This window comes from Lepidochelys olivacea (assembly GCF_965140295.1).
Source record: "Lepidochelys olivacea isolate rLepOli2 genome assembly, chromosome: 4".
Lineage (NCBI taxonomy): Eukaryota > Metazoa > Chordata > Testudines > Cheloniidae > Lepidochelys > Lepidochelys olivacea.
The window spans coordinates 87,577,095-87,599,357 of NC_140414.1; the positions used below are offsets into that span (position 1 = coordinate 87,577,095).

Sequence of the window (22,263 nt, forward strand, 5' to 3'; positions counted from 1 at the left end):
TACTAGGATGATCCGAGGAATGGGAAACCTGTCTTACAAAAGGAGACTCAAGGAGCTTGGCTTGTTTAGCCTAACCAAAAGAAGGTTGAGGGGAGATATGATTGCTCTCTATAAATATATCAGAGGGATAAATACCGGAGAGGGAGAGGAATTATTTAAGCTCAGTACCAATGTGGACACAAGAACAAATGGATATAAACTGGTCATTGGGAAGTTTAGACTTGAAATTAGGCGAAGGTTTCTAACCATCAGAGGAGTGAACTTTTGGAATAGCCTTCCAAGGGAAGCAGTGGGGGCAAAAGACCTATCTGGCTTTAAGGTTAAACTCGGTAAGTTTATGGAGGAGATTGTATGATGGGATAACATGATTAATTGATCTTTAAATATTCATGGTAAATAGGCCTGTGATGGGATGTTAGATGGGGTGGGATCTGAGTTACTACAGAGAATTCTTTCCTGGGTATCTGGCTGGTGAATCCTGCCCATATGCTCAGGGTTTAGCTGATCGCCATATTTGGGGTCAGGAAGGAATTTTCCTCCAGGGCAGACTGGAAGAGGCCCTGGAGGTTTTTCGCCTTCCTGTGTAGCATGGGGCATGGGTCACTTGCTGGAGGATTCTCTGCTCCTTGAAGTCTTTAAACCACGATTTGAGGACTTCAATAGCTCAGACATAGGTGAGAGGTTTTTCGCAGGAGTGGGTGGGTGAGATTCTGTGGCCTGCGTTGTGCAGGAGGTTGGACTAGATGATCATAATGGTCCCTTCTGACCTTAGTATCTATGAATCTATGAAAAAGGGACATATGATCACGCTAGGCATAGCGCTATTTTTTTCATGAAAAAGAATGCTGAGGTCTTGACCATTTACAGTAATTAAACATCCCATGGCAGTTTTCTAGCAGAAATTCAAAGGGTTTGATTTAATCACAACAGATCACCAATCTTGATCTGTTGAACAATTAAGAGCACTACTGAACTATCTAGATCTAGGTATTTATAAGATATTCCTAAAGCACCTGAGCACTACCCAAGACTACAGATTTATTCTCATAGCACTCCTCAGATGTAGGGGAAATGTTATTCCAGTTTTACAGATGGGGAACTGAAGCCCAGAGATAAATTACTTGCCTATATCACGTACCAGAGAAGGAAGTGACTTCAGATCTCCTGAGTCATACTCTTATACTCCAGTCATAAGATCATCCTTCATCTCTATAATATTTATAGTTCAATATTACTATGGGCAATCTGCTGTGATTCAATACAACATACCTTCCAAGACTTTAACAGAAAAATTACATTGAATTTGGCTTCGTGAATTGCCCAGTCCAGATTTGCTACTTTATTAGTCTTGAATTAAATGTCTATTTTAGAAGAGCACACAAACTACAGAAGTCTAGTATATGATAACTGAAGAGAGATGAAGACAGTACAAAGGAAAACATCTGAAAAAAATCATGAATGCAGAGAACTAATCAGTAGTACTTCCTACTCTTCAAATTACAATATTTGGACTCTTCCATTTTTTGCACACCTTTTTGAAACACACCATGATTCTGAACTAGATAACCTGGGAAAAAAGTAAAAAACTACTGGTTTGTCCTCATTCCCATAGCCTAAGGGCTTGTCTACGCAGTGGGGTAATGTGCTCTGTAGGAGTATGATTGCTAAAGTGCACTTACTGTGCATTAATTGGGCCATGTAGATCCTGCTGGTGCTCTAACACAGTGCTGTTTGAAAGAGTACTATGTTAAGGTGCACTAGGGAACCTTTAGTGCACAACAGGAGAGTCTGCATGGACCAATTAATGCACATCATGTTAGAACGTTTTAGAAAACACACTTCTGTAAAGCACATTACCTCATGGCGTAGACAAGCCCTGAGTTACACTATATTTAAGACAGAAGAGCATTTTATATAGATTTTCATACCAAAGAGGGCATTTTCCTTAAAGTCACATTGACATATGGAGTAGCCTAACAGTTGGTTCAGGAATTCACAGAGTTAACCTACAGTGAATCAGTGTGTCCTGGATAACAACATTTCCGGCTACACCAACAAAGAAGTCAGTGGTGTTCCTTACAGAAAATGGATCAGTCAGACACTTTGGTTCTATGCTGCATCTCCTGAAACAGGGCGGCCAGAGGGGGCAGTGTGGGGCCACGTATGCCAGCCCAAAGCAGCTTCAGGGATGGTCTTCCAGACTGTTATGACTCACCAGAGCAGCCCATAGGGATTGAGGTGGAGGCCAGAATCTTACCATTCCTTCTCGCCATCCTAAAACATCTTGATTTAAAAACAAACAGAAGGCTGTATTTCTGTTTGTTCAGAGAAAGCTGGAAATGACAGATTTGTCTGGAGTTTCACAGTCTTTGAATTGTTCAGGACACTTATATAATATCCTGCGAAGAATAGCATGAGTACACAAAGAAATAGAATAACACGAGGCTTTCTCCATGCAGGTAAGACACATTGCTTTGTTTACATATTCAGCAGCAGAGGGCACCATATTAAACCAAAAGGGCATGATGCAAGTGGTGCAACTATAGCGAACATGGTTACAAGTTTTTTGTAGCAATCATAGTGAGTTTGCTGGACGCTGAGCTCTTCCTCTTTTCAAGTACTGAATAGAGCTTTGGCCATATGACTCCCACTGACTATAATGGGAATCATTTGTCTGAAAAGTCTGTTTGGGGCTTTGAAAATGTACATCTTAAACTACATCCTGCATTTCCTGTGTTAGGATCGTATAAGGCCAATTGCTTTCACCTGGCTGTCAGTACCCCTCCCCCACTGAACAGATCTTTTTTCTTTGTTCTTCTCACTAGGATTCATAGAAGGGTAAATCTATTTTAACACAAGAAAAGAAATTTTGGTTTTGTCTCCTAAACTAGGTTTGAATAGATCCAGGGGTAACAAGGACATGTAAATCCAAGAAGAATGCTATTCCCTTTATGACATGCTAGTTAACACAGATAACACTGAATACATTTTTAATTACTTATAGCAGGTTGAGAATTTCTCCCACAATGCATAACGATTTAGGAAGACTCTTTATTCTTGTGGCCTTTACAAAGAGTATTCAGCACAACATTCTATCAATGTATTCAAAACACAGGAAAAATTAATGGACAATATGGACTGCATTTTCAAAAGTGGCTCCTATATTTTCATTTGGAATTTTGCCTGGGTGACTTTGATCTACATAAACATGCATTTACAGGCACAAACCACGTGTATATGTGAAAAGTGTGCAGTTAAATAGCTACTGACCCAATTTCCTTGTACAAAAATCCAACATTCTGTGGATGGATATTCAGAGGCAAGGTTGAGGTCTCTTTGGAAATATGGCCAGTGTGTTTATCATGACTTTGTCTTAATTTGCCCCTTCTATTCTTGGTCCCTAAAAGGAATCACTCTACTTGTTTTCTTATGGCTGTTTTGGCTCCAGGTCCATTACTGGTTGGTTAGTTCTTGTGTCTTTGTGACAACAAAGCATCTCTTTAATGAGTTAGAGAGCTGAATTTCTAATTCCAGCTCCAAGGAATTTAAAATAACATTCCTGGTTGATACAAAGGACCATTCCAGTTCAGACGCTGGTTTTGTGTGTTCTAATAACAAGCTTGTAAAGTCAGAGCCAAACAAATCTGAACGCTGTAGGTAAAAAATCAGACCCAAATTTCTCCACACAGGCACAAAAAAGTTTACGGCTCCTTGCTGTTACTGCTAAAGGACATATAGTAATACTTTTGTATTTCTGTCCATATTAAGATTAATGAGTCCTCTTGCATATGAAGTCAATGTGAATTTTGCATTTAAAACAACTGCAAGATCAGGCCCATTGTAAAAAAGTTCAGACTTGAAATTGATCTAATGTGAAATTATCAAACTCTGGTGTTGCCCTTATATAATATGCATTAAATACCTACTAAAAATCTACCACTTGTCACATCAAACATTTTTATAAGCACCTTTTTGTAGGATCACCAAAAACTTTCTTTGCTGGCTTTATTGCAGATGTAGACTAATACCATGTTCCTAGGCCTGGCATAACATCAGTGATGCTGGTGTACAAATAAGCAAAGAAAGTCACCTTTAGTTCCATTAGAAACCTGGGAAAATATATTTGCCAAATGCAAAAGGATTAATTTGGTAGAGAACAAAATTTTAAGTTTGTAAGAGTAAAATAAATCCGAAGTATTAAATACTAATTAACTACCTTATTTTAAATTCATAAGTAAGTGATAATTCTATGTATTTATTAGGCTACTGAATCAGATACTACCTTACCTGGTATTTAGCTGCTGGGAGACTATTCCACAGCCTAATACGTTTCATTGTCAAGATGCTTTTCCTAAAATTCAGTCTTTTATTTTTCTTTAATTTCATTCTGTTGCTCCTAGTTATACTCTCCAAAGCAGCATCCTAAATAATTCCTCTTCCTCCTCATGGTTTATACTCTTCAGTATTGGTAGACATCCTCAATAGTCTCTTACCAAGCTATGCATATTCAGTCATTTTATCTTTACTCATAAGCCAATCTGCTCCAATCCCCTTATCATTTTTGTTGCTGTTCTCTGGACTCCCTCAGCTTTGTCAATATCTTTCTTCTAATGTGCCTAGAATTGAAAGCAACATACCAGGTATGTCACAATAGAGTCACACAGAAAGGACCTATTACCTCCCTCCTTTGTGATGTGAGGCTGCTGCACACATGATGCTGCAGCCTTAAATTGCATTGGCCTTTTTTGTATCCATAGCACATAGCAAATCAGAAATGATTTTGTAATCTATCACTCATAAATCTTTTTCAGCATTACTGTTTCCCAGGCTGCTCCCTACCATTCAGTACATGGCTTTTGAATTATTTGTCTGCATACATATTAATTTGCATTTTTCCAAGATGAATCTCATTTTGTTATTTTCTTCTTATGTTTCTAATCTCTCTAGGTCTCTTTGAAATGGTCACAATTTAGTATCATCTGAAAATTTCACTAGCATTCTGTTCACTTCCTCTTCTAGATCACTGAGGAAGATATTGAATGATACTGAACCTAACATAGATTTTAGCAGACTCTTCTACTCTCTTAACTTTGATACACTGCCATGTATCATTTTCCTTTGTCTAGTTTTTTATCCAGTATTCAATTGAATTTGCCATGTAAGATTTAATGAATACAGTATACAATGCTTTAATTAAATCTAAATGTATTGAATATTGCATACTGCCTTTCCTTCATCTATTAATATTGTAATTCTGCCAGAAAAGCAATATATTACTTCATGTAACTTAACTTTTATAATCAATAACAGTTACTCAGTGGAAATTTCTAAACTGATGTTATTCTGATAGCTTAGCACTGTGTGAATTTAGAATCTGCTCAAAAGGAAGCCATCTTAGGGGCAGCACACTGTATTTGCTACTGTATTTTACATAAATTCCTCATTACTATTTTGAAAACTGAAATACATAGCATTGAAATGTTCCCCTCCCCTGAATTTATTAATACTGTAGTTACACTGTCACATTTTGAGAACACTTGCTGTGCAAAGAGATGATTGCCTGTAACTACATCAGCCATGTCTGATCTTGCAACCTTTGGAGTAGTTCACTGACTTGCAAAGAGTCTGTATAAGGATTACTTGTGAAAGAAAAGGTTGCACGATTAGGCCCCAAATCCTCCCCATCCAATCAGAAAAGAGGAAAGTTTTTCTACTGGAAAAGCTTATTTTATTTGCTTAAGAAATTTCCAGCAATGGTCAAATATTTTTAGATAAAAAATCTTATTTTCTTAAAATCTTAAAACTTATTTAATCATATCTCTATTAAAGTTGAAAAATTATATTATCACATTCCTCAGCATTGAAGGCCCAGTATGAAATTACTTATTTATTTTTCATACCAGAAAATCAAATTTATTAGAGATGTGTGTCCTCACATGAAATATCTCTAATTTTCAAAAAGTCAGTTTTTACCTTCAGCCTGCCACCTCTCACTTGCTGAAGACTGTCTTCAATTGAAAAGGTTGGTAAATGACCCTATCCGTAATACAGCCACTGTGATAGAAAAATCACTCAGCAAAAGTATAATTACTTTTTCACAGATTTGTAAATTCAGCTTGACAATAAAATTACCAACTCTCATAAGTCAGGGACATTTTGGTAAATCATTAGAACTAGTAATTAGTTCAGTCAGTTTAAATGGCCTGTGCTGAAAAGTGAAATTTCCCTTTGAAAGAAAGTCCCAGTTCTGTAAGAGCCCTATTTCATGGAGTCACACAGCTTGCTATAGAAGCTAGTTAACTGGACACACATTATTACATAAACCATAGAGAAATATGATGAAACAGAGCCATCAGTGCAATTATTTAACATACTGTTGACATACTATATATGCCACAATCCATGCATGCGATACATTTATTTATTTTTCGATTAATAAAATGAGACCTCTGAATTTATGTATAATACTAACATAATAATTATATTATAATGTTATAATATTAATATTATAATACTATGCATAATAATTACATAAACTCCCCCTTAAAACATGACTCCATCAACCATTGCATCTCGCAGAAAAAAGATAACATGATATGCATCAATCTCCATAAATGACGGGGTATTGGAACACTACCAGGGTACAGTAGAAGAGCTGGTTGCATATGCCTTTTCAGTGAATGGAAACTTAGATTAGTGATAATTTTGCAAGCATTAGATTTTAGCCTTATTAGACATGCTTGTGAGGAATCTCACAACTACAGACATATGGCTCAGAAAACAGCAATAAAAATTTTTTAGTCACAGGTTAGTGTACAGGCAACACAATGTTCTTGAGAGGATACCATTAGGCACATATCCAGACAACACAGTGTAGGATTTTTTTTCTGGACTATCTAGTGACTTACCACCACAGGCAGGTGCATAACTCCTATGTTAATCATATGTGTTGATAAAATTATTGTAACCAGGTGACAAACTGAGTGCTGGATATGCATTCAAATTGCAACAAGTAGTTTCCATGAACTTACATCTAACATGTGAAATCTAAAAGGAGGTTAATTTCTCACAGTGATTCTTTGACTTCTTTTTAATGTCAAAGAAGCTAAATTAACAAGTAAATCAACAAGTACAAGTAAATCAAACCAATCCCAAATTATCTACACAACCATCCAGGAGGATCAAGGCAGAATTTTCCATGTGAGCTGACCAAACTCCAAATACAAAAGTGGATATTCAATACTAACTAGTTATAATTTGCAGTTAAAATAATAAGCACAAATTTAACTCTCACTAAGCCTTTTGTTGTGGGAACATGTTTCATATACACCTCTTACCGGTCTTTCATGTTCAAGAATTGATGACTTTCCCGGCTCATATTCAAAAATACTTCTTGGTTCAGAACGGAATTTGCGGGTATCTACTTTTCTGTCAGGAGGATCCCAGTCGTTTCTAAATAACAAACATAAACAGTTGAGCGGGATTGTCTTTTCCACCAACACTGCAGCTCTGTAAAAGGCATATACATATGTCAGCAGTTACACTGCACCATACAACTTGCTCTCTCTTCCCACCCTCAATCATGAAAGTTACAACCAACCTCACCAGGTTCCGCAATGACAGAAAACATGCAGATTTTAGTCTACTGGATGTGGATTTTATTCTACATTTTTAGTACATACTAGAGATAAAATCCTGTTTGTCTTACTCACACAGTTAGTCCATTGACTTCAAGGGGCTATTCACAAGAGGAAAGTGAACAGGATTTGGCCCAAAATGCATGAATAGAATATTAAGACAAAGACATAACCCTCAAAGGGAAGGAATATGAATTAAGCAAAGCTTAGCCCCCGTAACTTACTCCATGTGTCTATGCCTGTGTCTACACTGGCCTTTTTCTTTCCTACTATTGCTAGCACTGGTGCGGCTTTACTGGTGATAGCAATAGTGGAGATGCTAGCGTAATGTTTGTTCCACAGTAAATCTGAAATGTATATAGAAAGGTTTTTATGCATTTGAAATGTACAATAAAAGTAGTAAACATGACTAAATCCCCTCACAATATTATTATAGATATTGATATCAATTATTGATATACATTTCCCACCACTGTTGTTCCATATGTCATAGCAATGGTGGGAGTGGTAATGTAGACAGGATACAACCAGTATTTTTACCACTATACTGGGTGTATCAGCTCTGAGCAGGTTGAGATGACACAGTAGTTAAAATGCTGGTGGCCATCAGAAGCATTTATTGTATCGTACATATAAATCCAGTAAAACTTAAAGACGCTTTAATTGTATAGGTAAATGCTAAATGCTTTAGTCACTGGACAAAGCTTTCACAAATATATACTGATTAAATTACATAGTTAGCAAAATGTTTCATGCTCGATAACTTCAGGAACAATATTTAAAGAAAATAGTATAATGGATGCTCTGTATGCTGATCTATAGCTGTATTCTTCTCACTTGTTTGTGTCCAGATACACTGTTCAACTGGAAGTTTGCTTAATCAAATAAATGATCATTTCAGTTCATCTTTATAAGCTCTTCAGGTCAGGCACCTTGAGTGCAATTCTGGTCCTACTTATTCAATGGGAGTTGACTTCAATAGCACCAAGATTTCATCCATTATCTTCATAACTATAAATTGCCTAGCAGCTTGTTGGTGCTATCCACTAAAAGAAATCACTTGTATTCTATTTTAATTAGTTTCTTATATTGCATCCCTCACCATAATATCTCAGCACTTATTTGGACTACATTTCATTCGTGGTTGTCAGCTAGTTGTTATAATGGCAGGAACTTTCATTTCAGGGCAGTTTTTGCCATCGCTAGCCTTATTGTATTTAGGATGACTGCAGCCTACGTGTCTTTTTAATTAGAAATGTGGCAAATGGCCCACCAGTAACTCATGGGGAAGAGTCACTGGTAATTGCTGCATGTGTTCACAGTAAAAGCTAGCAAACCTTGGTAAATTATGTCAGCCTATGTTGCATCATATGATGTGACATAGCTTGAAGTGACCTGACATTAAGCAAAGCACATGTCATGTTTTATCATGTGCTTAAAAAAAATATCCATACAGTAGCTTTTCTGTTGAAAGTACACAGCACAGGTATGTTTGCAGGAGCAAGTGCTGGGATTCAGATATCTCTGCTGTTGGATTATTGTACATTTCAAGCAAAGTAAAACCACCTCGTTCACTTACTGTATATTTTAACTGGGAAGAAATTATGGTTTCAGAGCAGAAAATTGAAATTATACCTCCCAAGAATGTGTTCTGTATAGGCTGCATTTTATTCAAAATAATTCAGAGAATTTAAGTCATTTTAAAGACTAAAAGATGCCATTAAAATTTACATTCATACTCATTTTACTTCATTTACAATTTTTAGCCCTTAAACCCTTATGTGCTGTGACTTCTTCTGTTTAACTGATAATGTGAAGCATACCATATCTTGCCTCCCAGATCCAAAGATGTTATGCATGTGGACCCTAAACCTTCTTAGGTGAGGGTTTAAATGCTTTGGTTTCATAGACAATTAAAAATCTCCTAGTGGCAAGAAAGACTCACTCTTTTAATGCTGGTGCCATGGCTGACTGGTCATGAGTACACAAAGCTAAAGACTTCAGAATTCCCCAATCTGGAGAACTTGGATTTCTTCTGTCAGTCTCATCATCCACAAGATTAAAATAGAGAGGTGACATATCCAAATTAATGCTGGAATGGTTTCCTCCAAGCAGAATGAATTGCAAGAGACCTTGGTTCCTGGCTCCTAAAAGGATCTTCACTCTATCTGGCCAGGTGGCAGGACTATCACCGCAACTCCAGAATTTGGGTAGAGGTAAGCGGTTCTGCATTTCTGTACGGCATGCTAACAAAAGCCTTTGTGAGGCACCTACACTGTAATCGCTAGTAGAGGTTCTTATCCTGCCCTAGCCAACCAGACCATGGCAACAGCCATCAAGCTTAAACAATGTATCCAGTTCTGGAAAAACTAAGGCCCTAAGGTACAGAAGACAGACAGGAAAGCAAAAGCAATTTATTTTCACCTGATATAAGACATTTCTTAAAACAGAAACCAAACCAATTAAACTTGGGTCCAAGTGCTTACTCCTGAGTGGTTCATTCGCGCTATTAAAATCATTATTATATGATCACAGAATATTACAATATTATGAGATTAAAATACATTACATTCTACTCCTTGCTCACACTGATAATAGAGTAAAACAAATTAGTTATCTTTTAGAAAGTATTTATATACAGGTATTTTGAAAAGCTGCAATGATAGGATCAATTGGTTGAATGTTCAAAAGCTCCTAATTTTCTTTTCCTACAATACATTCAGTAGATTACTAAGGGATTTTTTGTTTGATTGTTGTTTTTCAAATTCAGTGTCTGATAAAGTTTATTATTCATTGCATAGCATTCCTTTTATAGATATAAAAGACATTTCCTGCTATCAACAAGACAGAATGGGCCAAATTCTGCTCTCATTTATATGGTGCATGCAAGATACTGGAGGTTGCATCCATAACTTGGAGCAGAATATGGCACATTTTGTTTTCTTAAAACGCATTGCTGTTAATATTTAGAAATAGTTAATGTAAAACTGGATTTTGAAATAGTACTTGCAACTGTGCTGAAATTTCTAGGGTCTGCATGTATGAAAATAAAAAGTTTGCTCCAGCACTGGAACTTGTAATTGCAATAAATAGTACAGCACTTTTCATTTAATCTGATCTTCTTTGACTAAAGGGAGAGGGGATTCTTTCCTGAACTAACAGGATTTAGCTCTTGGGGGGGCTGAATATTAATTCCAACACTATGATTTGTGCTACTGCAGCAAGAGAGGCAGGAAAATGGGGAGAAAATGCCCAAGTCCCTTCAATCTGAAACCCTTCTTCTGCTTCAAAAGAAGAGATAGGGAAAGGGGGAGGAGGATATGGAATTTTCCTCATCATGTCTCCAAAGATGTGCCCCACAAACATCTCAGATGGGTTCACACAGCTTGTACTATGGGGCTAAAAACAGCCATGTAGACATTTGGGTTTGGGCTGGACCTCTGAGTCCCACCCATCTCACCTGGTTTCAGAACCCAAGCTCCAGCCTGAATGGGAACATAGAATCATAGAATCATAGAATATCAGGGTTGGAAGGGACCCCTGAAGGTCATCTAGTCCAACCCCCTGCTCGAAGCAGGACTAATTCCCAGTTAAATCATCCCAGCCAGGGCTTTGTCAAGCCTGTTATTGTTCTTCTACAAACATCTACAAAGCTGTTTTTAGTGCTGCAGTGTGAGCCTGGTGAGCCAGAGTCTGTTGACCCAGGCTCTTAGACTTGCCACCACTGGTGATTTTTTTGGAGTGCAGATGTACCCAAGGTCTCAAACTACTTTTATGCATCAGCACAAAGTCATAGTGAGAAATGGTCACTACAGCTTGGATCATTCTGAAATACAGGAGGCAGGTCAGTTCCATGGAAAAGAATGGATGTTCAATATGCTTTATAAGGTATCATTTGCACAAGACTTCCTAGGCTCCTTAAATACCAGTGCCAGACAAGACAGCATCAAGCATGGTGCCCACACTGGAACAATAACATCATTTAATATCTGAATGCCCCATTGAGTCATGGCCTTGTTCTCATAAGAACATAAGAATGCCATACTGGATCAAACCAATGGTCCATCCAGCCCAGTGTCTTGTCTTCCGACAGTGGTCAATGCCAGGTGCTTCACAGGGAATGAACAGAAAACGGCAGTTTATCAGATGATCCAGTCCCAGCTTCTGGCAGTCAGAGGTTTAGAGCATGGGGTTGTGTCCATGATCATCATGGCTAACAGCCATTGATGGATCTATCCTCCATGAATTTATCTCATTCTTTTTGAACCCGGTTATAGTTTTGGCCTTCACAACATCCCCCGGCAATGAGTTCCACAGGCTGACTGGGCGTTGTGTGAATAAATACTTCCTTATGTTTGTTTTAAAGCTACTGCCCATTAATTTCATCGGGTGACCCCTGGTTCTTGTGTTGTGTGAAGGGATAAATAACACTTCCTTATTCAATTTTTAATACCATTCATGATTTCATAGACCTGTATCATATACCTCCTTAGTTATCTCTTTTCTAAGATGAACAGTTCTAGTCATTTAATCTCTCCTCATATGAAAGCAGTTCCATACCCCAATTTTTGTTGCCCTTCTTTGTACTTTTTTCAATTCAAATACATCTTTTTTGAGATAGGGCAACCAGATCTGCAAACTGTATTAAAGGTGTGGGCATATCATGGATTTATAGTGGTATTATGATATTTTCTGTCTTATTATCTATCCCTTTCCTAATAGTTCCTAACATTGTTAGCTTTTTTGACTGCCGCTGCAAATTGAGCAGAAGTTTTCAGAGAACTATCTACAATGAATCCAAGATCTCTTTCCTGAGTGATAACAGCTAATTTAGACCCCATCATTTTCTATGTATAATTGGGATTATGTTTTCCAATATGCATTACTTTGCATTTATCAACACTGAATTTCATCTGCCATTTTTTTGCCCAGTCACCTCATTTTGAGATCCCTTTGTAACTCTTCAGTCAGCTTTGGACTTAACTATATACATTTATTTTGTATCATCTGCAAACTTGACACCTCTGGTGTCTTTTTTAAAAACCAGAGTTACATTAGCTATCCTCTAGTCATCTGGTAGAGAGGCAATATGTACACTATCACAGTTAGCAGTTCTGCAATTTCATATTTAATTTCCTTCAGAATTCTTGGGTGAATAACTTCTGGTCTGGTGACTTATGACTTATGACAATAAGTCTGGTGACTTATTGGCCAAGAAGGCCAATGGCATTTTGGGATGTATAAGTAGGGGCATAGCGAGCAGATCGAGGGACGTGATCGTTCCCCTCTATTCGACATTGGTGAGGCCTCATCTGGAGTACTGTGTCCAGTTTTGGGCCCCACACTTCAAGAAGGATGTGGATAAATTGGAGAGAGTCCAGCGAAGGGCAACAAAAATGATTAGGGGACTGGAACACATGACTTATGAGGAGAGGCTGAGGGAGCTGGGATTGTTTAGCCTGCAGAAGAGAAGAATGAGGGGGGATTTGATAGCTGCTTTCAACTACCTGAAAGGGGGTTCCAAAGAGGATGGCTCTAGACTGTTCTCAATGGTAGCAGATGACAGAACGAGGAGTAATGGTCTCAAGTTGCAGTGGGGGAGGTTTAGATTGGATATTAGGAAAAACTTTTTCACTAAGAGGGTGGTGAAACACTGGAATGCGTTACCTAGGGAGGTGGTAGAATCTCCTTCCTTAGAGGTTTTTAAGGTCAGGCTTGACAAAGCCCTGGCTGGGATGATTTAACTGGGAATTGGTCCTGCTTCGAGCAGGGGGTTGGACTAGATGACCTTCTGGGGTCCCTTCCAACCCTGATATTCTATGATTCTATGATTCTATGACTGTTTCATTTATCAATTTGTTCCAAAACCTCTTCTCTTGACACCTCAATCTGGGGCAGTGCCTCAGATTTGTCACCTAAAAAGAATGGCTTAAGTGTGGAAATATAAAAATTGTCAATATTTAGTCATCTTCCTTCATGTAATGTAATTGAATGGGACTCTTTTTCAGTTGACTATTTCTCTTCAGTTCCTGCCTGTACTTTATCAACTTCTATCCAGTCCTATTTACTAGGATACAGGATATCCCCTTTAATAAATCCCTTCCTAAGGAGTGTCTCTGTCTGATTCATGTGAGCCCTCTACAACCTTTTTAATTTTACATGCCAGTAATCTGGTTTCATTTTGGTTTAGATGGAGCCCATCCTTCCTGTACAGGCTGCTCCTTTCCAAAAAGGTTCCACAGTTCCTAATAAACCTAAATCCCTCCTCCAAACACCATCATCTCATCCACACATTGAGATAATGCAATTTTTCTGCCTCTCTAACTGAGCCTGCGGGTGGAACTGGAAACATTTCAGATAATGCTATCATGGAGGTCCTGGACTTTAATCTCTTACCTAGTAGACTAAACTTGGCTTCCAGGACCTCTATCCTTCTTTTCCTATGTCACTGGTACCTAAATGTACCACGACCACTGGCACCTACCCGGCACTGCATATACATCTATCTATATGTCTCAAGAGGACCGCAACCTTCGTATCTGCCAGGCAATTCACCATGCAGTTCTCCCGATGATCACAAACCCAACTGTCTCATGCTACTTCTACAGCCATTACTTTTATTAGTTGATTACAATGTTGTATTTACTATAGACTGTTTCCCCCTACCAGGAAATCTGCTTACTTTTCTAGTGTAGACCTCTCTCTTGGACGAAGTGGTGGGACCGGAGGTGGTACATGTGGAGGAGGTATCGGGGAGGAGACCTTAAAGGCATCAGTGCCATTGTCAGAAATACTTTTAGACAATGGTCTGTATGTCTGTGTCTTTGCAGCAGGGTGTGGCTGAGTGGGGAGGGATGGGCTGTAGCTACCTAAAGTAAAACAGAACATAGAAACAACCAAAATGCATCTCAGTAAAACACCAAACATTCATTTAACAAATCTGGGACATCGAAACCTTGTAAGTTTTAGAAACACATCGGTGAGTATTGTGTGCATTTTCAAATAATTATTATAGAACTATATATGGCCCCTCTTACCTGCCCCACCCCCAGAGGCTCAGGACATTACATGGGAATTAATCACCAGCTGGGGGGAGATAATGTCTGAGGTGCAATTAACTGCAACCTGTTATTAGTCCCGCAGAACTGTCCTGCCCTCAGCTGTTATTGGTGTCATAGGCTGAGAAGGAAAAAGAAATAGACACGCCTTTTTCATTCTTTTTAATGAATGTTCTTTGGGTTTGTATGTAAGAGCATCTCTACATAATTAGATTTGTGGACAATTACCCAGACAAATGTCTTGGCTAAGCTCTCAAGAGTCCATTTGGGTCATGAACCTTGGATATACACACATATTCTTGATAACACATAAAATATCAGCATGGGAGCCCCATTGAAAGCAATATGAAAATTTAAATTAAAGAACTCTTAAAAGTGCTTTTTGCATAACATACAATACTTTGTGTGTGTAAATTTCATTCACATGATAAGGAGTTTTTGTTGTAGTAAAATATCTCTGCAGTATGATTCCCGTCTTCTGAAAGATTTGAAATTTATATATCTGTTATAGGAATAATATATTACTTTTTTAGTGCTAAATAATGTCAATTCCAGAATGAAAAATTAATAAGATAACAAAATAGAAGCATCATAATTTGGTATTCTTAATGTAGTATAATCTAAAAATATGGCAGTTGTATACAACATACTGCACCGTGCTTATCTTCATCTGTATATGTATTTACAGTTAACACTTTCATACTGCACTTTACTCTTTAGTTTAATATTCAAGACTCAAACTGTTCACTATCATTAGTGAGAATAAATATAATTTAGTCAGAGATTACAACATTACAGTATATCCCATCTGCACTGAGAGGGCCACATCTGCAGTACATGTCTGATTAATTCTGTAGTAAGAAAGAAACCAAAATGAGGCTTTGCCACATTTGGTGAACAAAGACACAAACATGCACAAACAGAAATAAAAAAGAATGATGAAATTTTGTTTGTTACACAAACTTAATAAGAGCAGGCCTAAGTGGTTAGCTACCACTGTTGCTTGCTAACACTAACAAAAGACTCATTGGAAGTGAGGGAATAACTCCTACCAGTATTATATGCATATGCAGCATTATACATGTCTGTGCCGTCGTCTATAAAGAGAAATATATATGTTACAGTAGTGCAATAGCTTTCAGTATATCATAGTAAGCAGCTTTGTCTTTGCAAATACAAACAGAAGATCAGTAGGCAATCAGCTCTCACCCCTCGTGTTTTCTGGAGTCTGTCTTTGCCCTTTACACTTATCACAGGCTATTTTTATCTTCCTATCTGAATGGCATATTGTTGCCATGACACCAGATTGCACAGTTACTGGTTCACCCCAAATTGTGAGTTATACTCATTCTTTTCTATTCAACCCCCATCTCATCCCAGCCATTCCCTCTCCTCTCTCTTTCCCCTTATTACAGGACAGCAACGTATCATTCCTACTATGAAAAGCAACTTCTTACATCTAGCAATGCTGTCCAGTGGCTAGAGCAGGGGACTGGGAGACATAATTTTGGTGTTTTTCCATTCTTGATCCTGCATTGATGTCGTTTATGACCGCAAGCAAATCAACCTAGCTACATCAATTTCCCAATCAGTAAAATTGGAATAATATCAACTCCCTCCCTCACTGAGGTATAATGAAGCATAATTATTGTTGTAAAGTGCCTTGACATCCTTGGATAAAAGGGAGAGTAAGCAAAAATATGATATTTATAAGACTAATCATATGTCAGAGGCTCCTTTTCTTCAAAAAATAATTTATTTAGAAATTAATAGGAGGAGAGAGGAAAATAAGTGAAGGCAGCATATTTCCTCATTCAGTAGGCCTCACTGTTCTAGCACATAGGAGCTCTGTAACAGAAGGTAGCAATGACCACCCTGTACCCAGCCAAGTCCTGGTCACTCAGACTGAAGATGGGTACAGGCAATGTTCCTTGCTGCTCAGAACATCTCACTGACCTCTTGTGCTGTACATGATCAGATAGGCTTTTCTCCTTTATTTTTTGTTAGTATTAAAAATAAATCCATCAGAAAAGTACATAGCCGTTTGCTGGAAAAACATTTCTGCGTAATAACATTCGTCACATTGACTTAGCTTGGAGAAATTCCCATTGGGCTCTTTTCAATATCTACAAGTCAGTGATCATAAGCTTTGTTATTATCAGAGAGCAAGCCACCAGAATGCAGGGAAAGTGCATTTCTTAATGCTACCAAAAGTTATGTAACAAATAGAAAAATGTATATTTACCAGGCTTGTGAACCATATGGATTTGCTTGAACATTGTCTTATACCAATCCTTTGGCCGGTCAACTGTCTAAATAAAATACAGTTTACAACAATTAGCTAAAGAAACAAAAAGATCAGTGGTGTCATGTTAGATCAAATTCATCTCCACTGTAATTCCACTGATTTGTAAAGAGATTCAGTAGGGATGAATTTGGCCCATTGTGGTTAGTCCCTTATTGATCCCTCCCACACACACACTTTCTTATTCACTGTACAGCTGCAAGGTTTCCTATGAATCTTTGACTCAGCCCTAAATATCTTTTGGAGTTTGGAATCTGCTCCTGGATACAAAGACAGTATTTAAGAATATAGGAATTGCCATTCCAGATCAGTGGTCCATCTATTTAATGCCCTGCCTCTGACAGTGGCCAGTACCAGATGCTTTATAGGTAAGGCCCTACCAAATTCACATCGTGAAAAATGCATCACGGACCGTGAAATCTGGTCTTTTGTGAACTCCTACCCTATATTATACAGATTTCACCCTATATTATACAGGTTTCTCAAAGTGGGGGTCCTGACCCCAAAAGAGGACCACAGGGGGGTTGCAAGGTTTTTGAAAGGGGGGGGGGCTGCAGCATTGCCACTCTTACTTCTGTGCTGCCTTTAGAGCTGGGTGGCCGGAGAGTGACGGCTGCTGGCCAGGCGCCCAGCTCTGAAGGAAGCACTCTGCCAGCAGCAGTGCAGAAGTAAGGGTGGCAATATCATATTATGCCATCCTTACTTCTGCGATGCTGCTAGGGACGGCGCTGCCCTTGGAGCTGGGCTCCCGGCTGGCAGCCACCGCTCTCCGGTAGCCCAGTTTTGAAGACAGAGGAGCCACCACTAGCATCGCAGAAGTAAAGGCAGCAATATCGAGACCCCCCTACAATAATCTTGTGACCCCCCATTCCCACAAACCCCTTTTGGGGCAGGACCCCTACAGGGACAACAATGTGAAATTTCAGATTTAAATATCTGAAATAATTAAATTTACAATTTTTAAAATCCTATCACCATGAAATTAACCAAAATGGGCCGTGAATTTGTTAGTGCCCTATTTCTAGGAAAGTGCAAGAAACCTAACAGTAGGCAATTACCAGCCCACAGGAAACATTTCTTCCTAACTCCAGGCAGTTAGTGGTGAACATGAAATTATCTTAAAATAAAATTGCTACTGAATACAGCTGTGGAAATTTTCATTACCTGTATAAACATCTTTTTTTAATGCTACTAGGAATTTGACCTTCATGACATATCGTGGCAATGAGTTCCATATGTTACTATTTTTACATAATGCATAATTATTTCCTTTTATCAGTTTTACATTTGTTGCTCTGGTCCTTGTATCAGGAGAAAGGATAAGCAGGAACATTCAATTTACCTTCTGAATACCACTCATTATTTGATACACCTCTCTGACGTTTCCTCTCATTCTTTCCTCTGAAAACACTGGGACTATTCAGTTTCCAATCTTTTTTCTTTGGAAATTTCTCCAGGCTTCTAACTACTTTCACCATCCATCTTTGAACCCCTTCTATTTCTGCAATATCTTTTTTGAGATAGGATGACCAGAACTGAAACAGTATTGTAGGTGAGGAGAGCTCACTGATTTATATAATAGCAAAATAACATTTTCAAGATTATTTTCTATCCTGTTCTTTTTATATCCTAGCATTTTGTTTGCTTTTGGTGACCACTGCTGAGCAATGAGCAGAGCTTCCTATTCAGATGTCTGCAATGAAGCCCACATTGCTAGATGAGTGGTGATAATTAATTTGGAGCCTCACAAAAGTTCACTATATACCTTGCAATGCGCATTACTTTCCATTTGCCATTGTTGAATTTTATCTGTTACCATGCTGCCCAGTCACATTCACCCACTGAAGTTCCCCAAAGTCTTCTCTAGTCCAAATTAACCTACAGAATTTGGACATCTGAATATTTATCACCTCACTGTTCACCATCTTTTTAAAGTCACTAATAAATATTTTAAAACAGCAGTTTGCTTACTTATGTTAAAAGAGGCACTTTTTTGTTGTTTTAAATGCTCCTTGCTATAGTCATTACCTTATATTTAACTCCTCTAATTTGTTAACCCCTAAAACTGCACTTTGAGGAGCTATCATTGTAAGTAACCGGACAGAAACTACTCCCTATCACAAAGCTTATCTGCAAGACTTCTTGTGAAAAAAATATTAGGTCTCACAAAATTGCTAATTGCTAACTCACAGGGATTAATTCTGATCTTGTTAACATTAATTCCCAAGGGTTGGTTATATCTCTGTACTTGCAAGACTCTGGGGAGGGATAATTGAGCTTGATTTATGAAGAAGCCAATGGACTCATGCCACCAACATCTCCCTGCTTGTACTGGGCCAGAAATGAGCCTCCAACTGAGTTTGAATGGATGGTGGTGAAAATCTATGGGAATTAATGCAAAAGTGTCACCATTCATCATTATGGTTATGTCCTCACAGTTTGCCAGAGAATGAAGGTGCATAGATGTCCCCAGGCCCAGTGCCCTTGCTGACAGTCACATCCCCTCCAAATCTATGGAAATCCAATCATGTAGAATACATGTGGAGAGGCTTTCATGGGGCCAGGAAAGGGGGGGGGGGGAGAACGGGACAGGACATGACATCATATCATTAAGTTTCAGTTCTCCTCTCCCAAACATGTTTTTGTTTACTTGAGCAGGTTTTGCCCTTCAATTCTCTGACCCTATGTTTTGGGAAATATTAAATGAGTTAAGGAGGGATAAATCAATTTTTTAAAATATAGTATTTCAATTTACATTAGCTAACTCCACAAGCCATGCATTACACTGTGAATTATCCAAGTTCACCCATGCATCTGGTCATTTTAGATACCATGCTGATTCACATGCACTGCATTTATTACAATTAAATGGTGAGACACAGTTATTATATTTGAATGAATAATCAAGGAAAAGATAGTAAAAAAGAAAAGAAAAATCTGCAAGTAGTACTTGGGAGACTCTGTAATCATTTTCAGTGTTGTAACAATCCATCAGAAAGCGCACAATTAAAGCAGGCATTTATGATTCTCAGTGGAGCTTTTTTCATTTTGCCCTACATTCTATTTCACGTATGAAGCAACCCATAATTAAACAGTGCTTTGTGTTAAAATGTTTCCTAATTATCAGTGGGTAAAATCCCTTAAAAGAAATCAGTTCTAGCTGGAATGTTCCATCATTGCGTAAGTGAAGGAAATCTGGTCAGACTGCATTTTGTTATTTACACACAAAAGAAAGGCCTCTTTAGTATACAGAATAATTTGATAGTTAACTGTGAAACAATTATTTTGGATACTGTGGATAAAAAATATGCAGTCACACTGCATTTTAGTGACTTTTTTCTTGGTTAGAACCATAGTAATGGTATTTAAATTTAGTGATGTCTAGTACAGTACCACTTTAATTTCTGCTTGTGGATACAGTTGATACTGCACATATTATATTTATTACTGTATTTAGGAAAATAGCCTAATTCACTTACTGCTTGATTTAAAAGTTCTGTTTCTTACTGATATGGAAACATTACATTTTGTGTTTGTAAATTCTTATTCCCAAATATTGGTATATTATAGAAGCTGAAGAAACAGAGATCTCCAACAACATAGCTAATGCTCAAATTTGAGGACATACATGATTAGATTCTTACAGTTATCTTGTTTTTCCTCATCCTCAAAGATTCAAACGCTTAGCAATAACACAGTATAGATACTATTTTGCTCCCAAACTAGCTGGATAATTTGAAAACTGGATTAAAATCACAGCTGACAATTTGACGGAAAACTCAACTTCCAAAGTTCCAAACTTCCAAAGTCTAAGTTTTTCTGCCCTGGCACTTCAAAATGCCGGGGGCTATACTGGTAGTTTGGTCGTATTGCAGTACCTTAACATGCAAGGGTCTGAGTGCCAGAATTTGGCTTACTCCCATGCTTCCTGGTTTGGCAGGGGCTGAAATACTATCAAGGCAACAAACTCTGATGCTGGGAGTAAGGAGAGCTTTGCAGTGATTGCTTCCAGTTTGAGAGACAGAAATGTGAAGGATGGATTTTGAAGACAGCTTCATCCAGCCTTTCTTGGCAGGACAGCACTGAGCTTTGAGGACTGGGGGCATAAAGGGAAAACGGGAGGAGATCATCAGCACTACATTCTGCAAAAAGTTTGTTTCTAAACCCTCATTTGAAAGCCTCTCTTTGTGCAGCACAGTGTCTCAATATACAATAGTTATGTTATTTACAATGAGGTGCAGTAGCTGAGCAGTTAAGGGGCTTGAGTACAATCCTGGAGGTTGTGGGTTCAAACTCACACTGAAAGACTTCCTCAAGTTCACCCAGCTACAAAATGGATACCTGATCCATAGGGTTAGAGAGATAAGGTGGGTGAGATAATATTTTTATTGGACAACTTCTAACCACAGAGTTAAGAAAGTCAAAGACGGCTGGATGCAAGGCTAGTCACTTAACTCCCTCGTGTACTGTTAGCTTTGGAAACAGATACAGACGCACATTAAACCACATCAGCGTGATGAGCCATCTGTGGCTTGGGGCAGACTTTTTTAACGTTATCTACTACACTGGAACTCATGTTTACTGCACTCTGCAGGCAGCTGTCTTTTTAATCTATAGAAGAAACTCTGAAACTTTCATTGTACTGCTGAGATAAGCTGAACTGAAACATCCAGGTCCCTCCACCAGAAGACTGAAGGGCAAGCTGGATATTTGGGTGCCCAATGACCCTTGGAAAACAGAGCAAGTGCTACTCTCCTGTTTTCCCTTGTTCACTGAAAACGCTGCCGTGGCACTTCTGTATGTTCCTGGATGGTGCTGCATTTCTGAGGGATGGGATGGTGCAGGACGTTTGCTGACACCACCACCACCTTCATTCTCTCACTGCTGGGATATGCTCAGATCTACACATCTTTAAAGTTTCTTTAAAGTGTATATTCAGATCAGTACCTTGAGAACTGACTCTCATTTCCAGCTAACTCCTGTGGGGTGTGAGGGAAGTGACAGCACACACACACACACTCTCTCACTCTCTTATTTACATGGTATATTCCTAGCAGACCGTAACTTTTAACTCACTCGGGTCATGAGACTCATTTACATAACAGTAATATTACAAGCTGCATAAGTTTTTGATGCAGCAGCACAGAGCTGAAAAGAAAGCAATCCCAAACTTGAAAAAAAAAAAGTCCAAATGGCATACATGAGTTTCAGAGAAAATCTTAAGAGCCTGAGACTATCAGATCTGGAAGTCAAATACACTGTT

At 38.3% G+C, this 22,263-nt stretch overlaps 1 protein-coding gene across 5 annotated transcripts in view; it reads right to left on the minus strand.

Moving 5' to 3' along the window:
- Positions 1-22,263, minus strand: part of SORBS2 (sorbin and SH3 domain containing 2) — a 276,988-nt gene that overhangs the window by 59,366 nt on the left and 195,359 nt on the right. For 3 of the 5 annotated variants that reach the window (XM_084627085.1, XM_084627087.1, XM_084627083.1), the window contains 4 exons: positions 16,941-17,007; positions 15,748-15,792; positions 14,320-14,506; positions 7,338-7,452 (listed from right to left, as the gene is read on the minus strand). In XM_084627085.1, the coding sequence (XP_084483211.1) occupies positions 7,338-7,452; positions 14,320-14,506; positions 15,748-15,792; positions 16,941-17,007 (414 nt within the window). The remainder of the gene's footprint in view (positions 1-7,337; positions 7,453-14,319; positions 14,507-15,747; positions 15,793-16,940; positions 17,008-22,263) is intronic. The other 2 variants (XM_084627086.1, XM_084627084.1) reach the window with 1 other exon arrangement.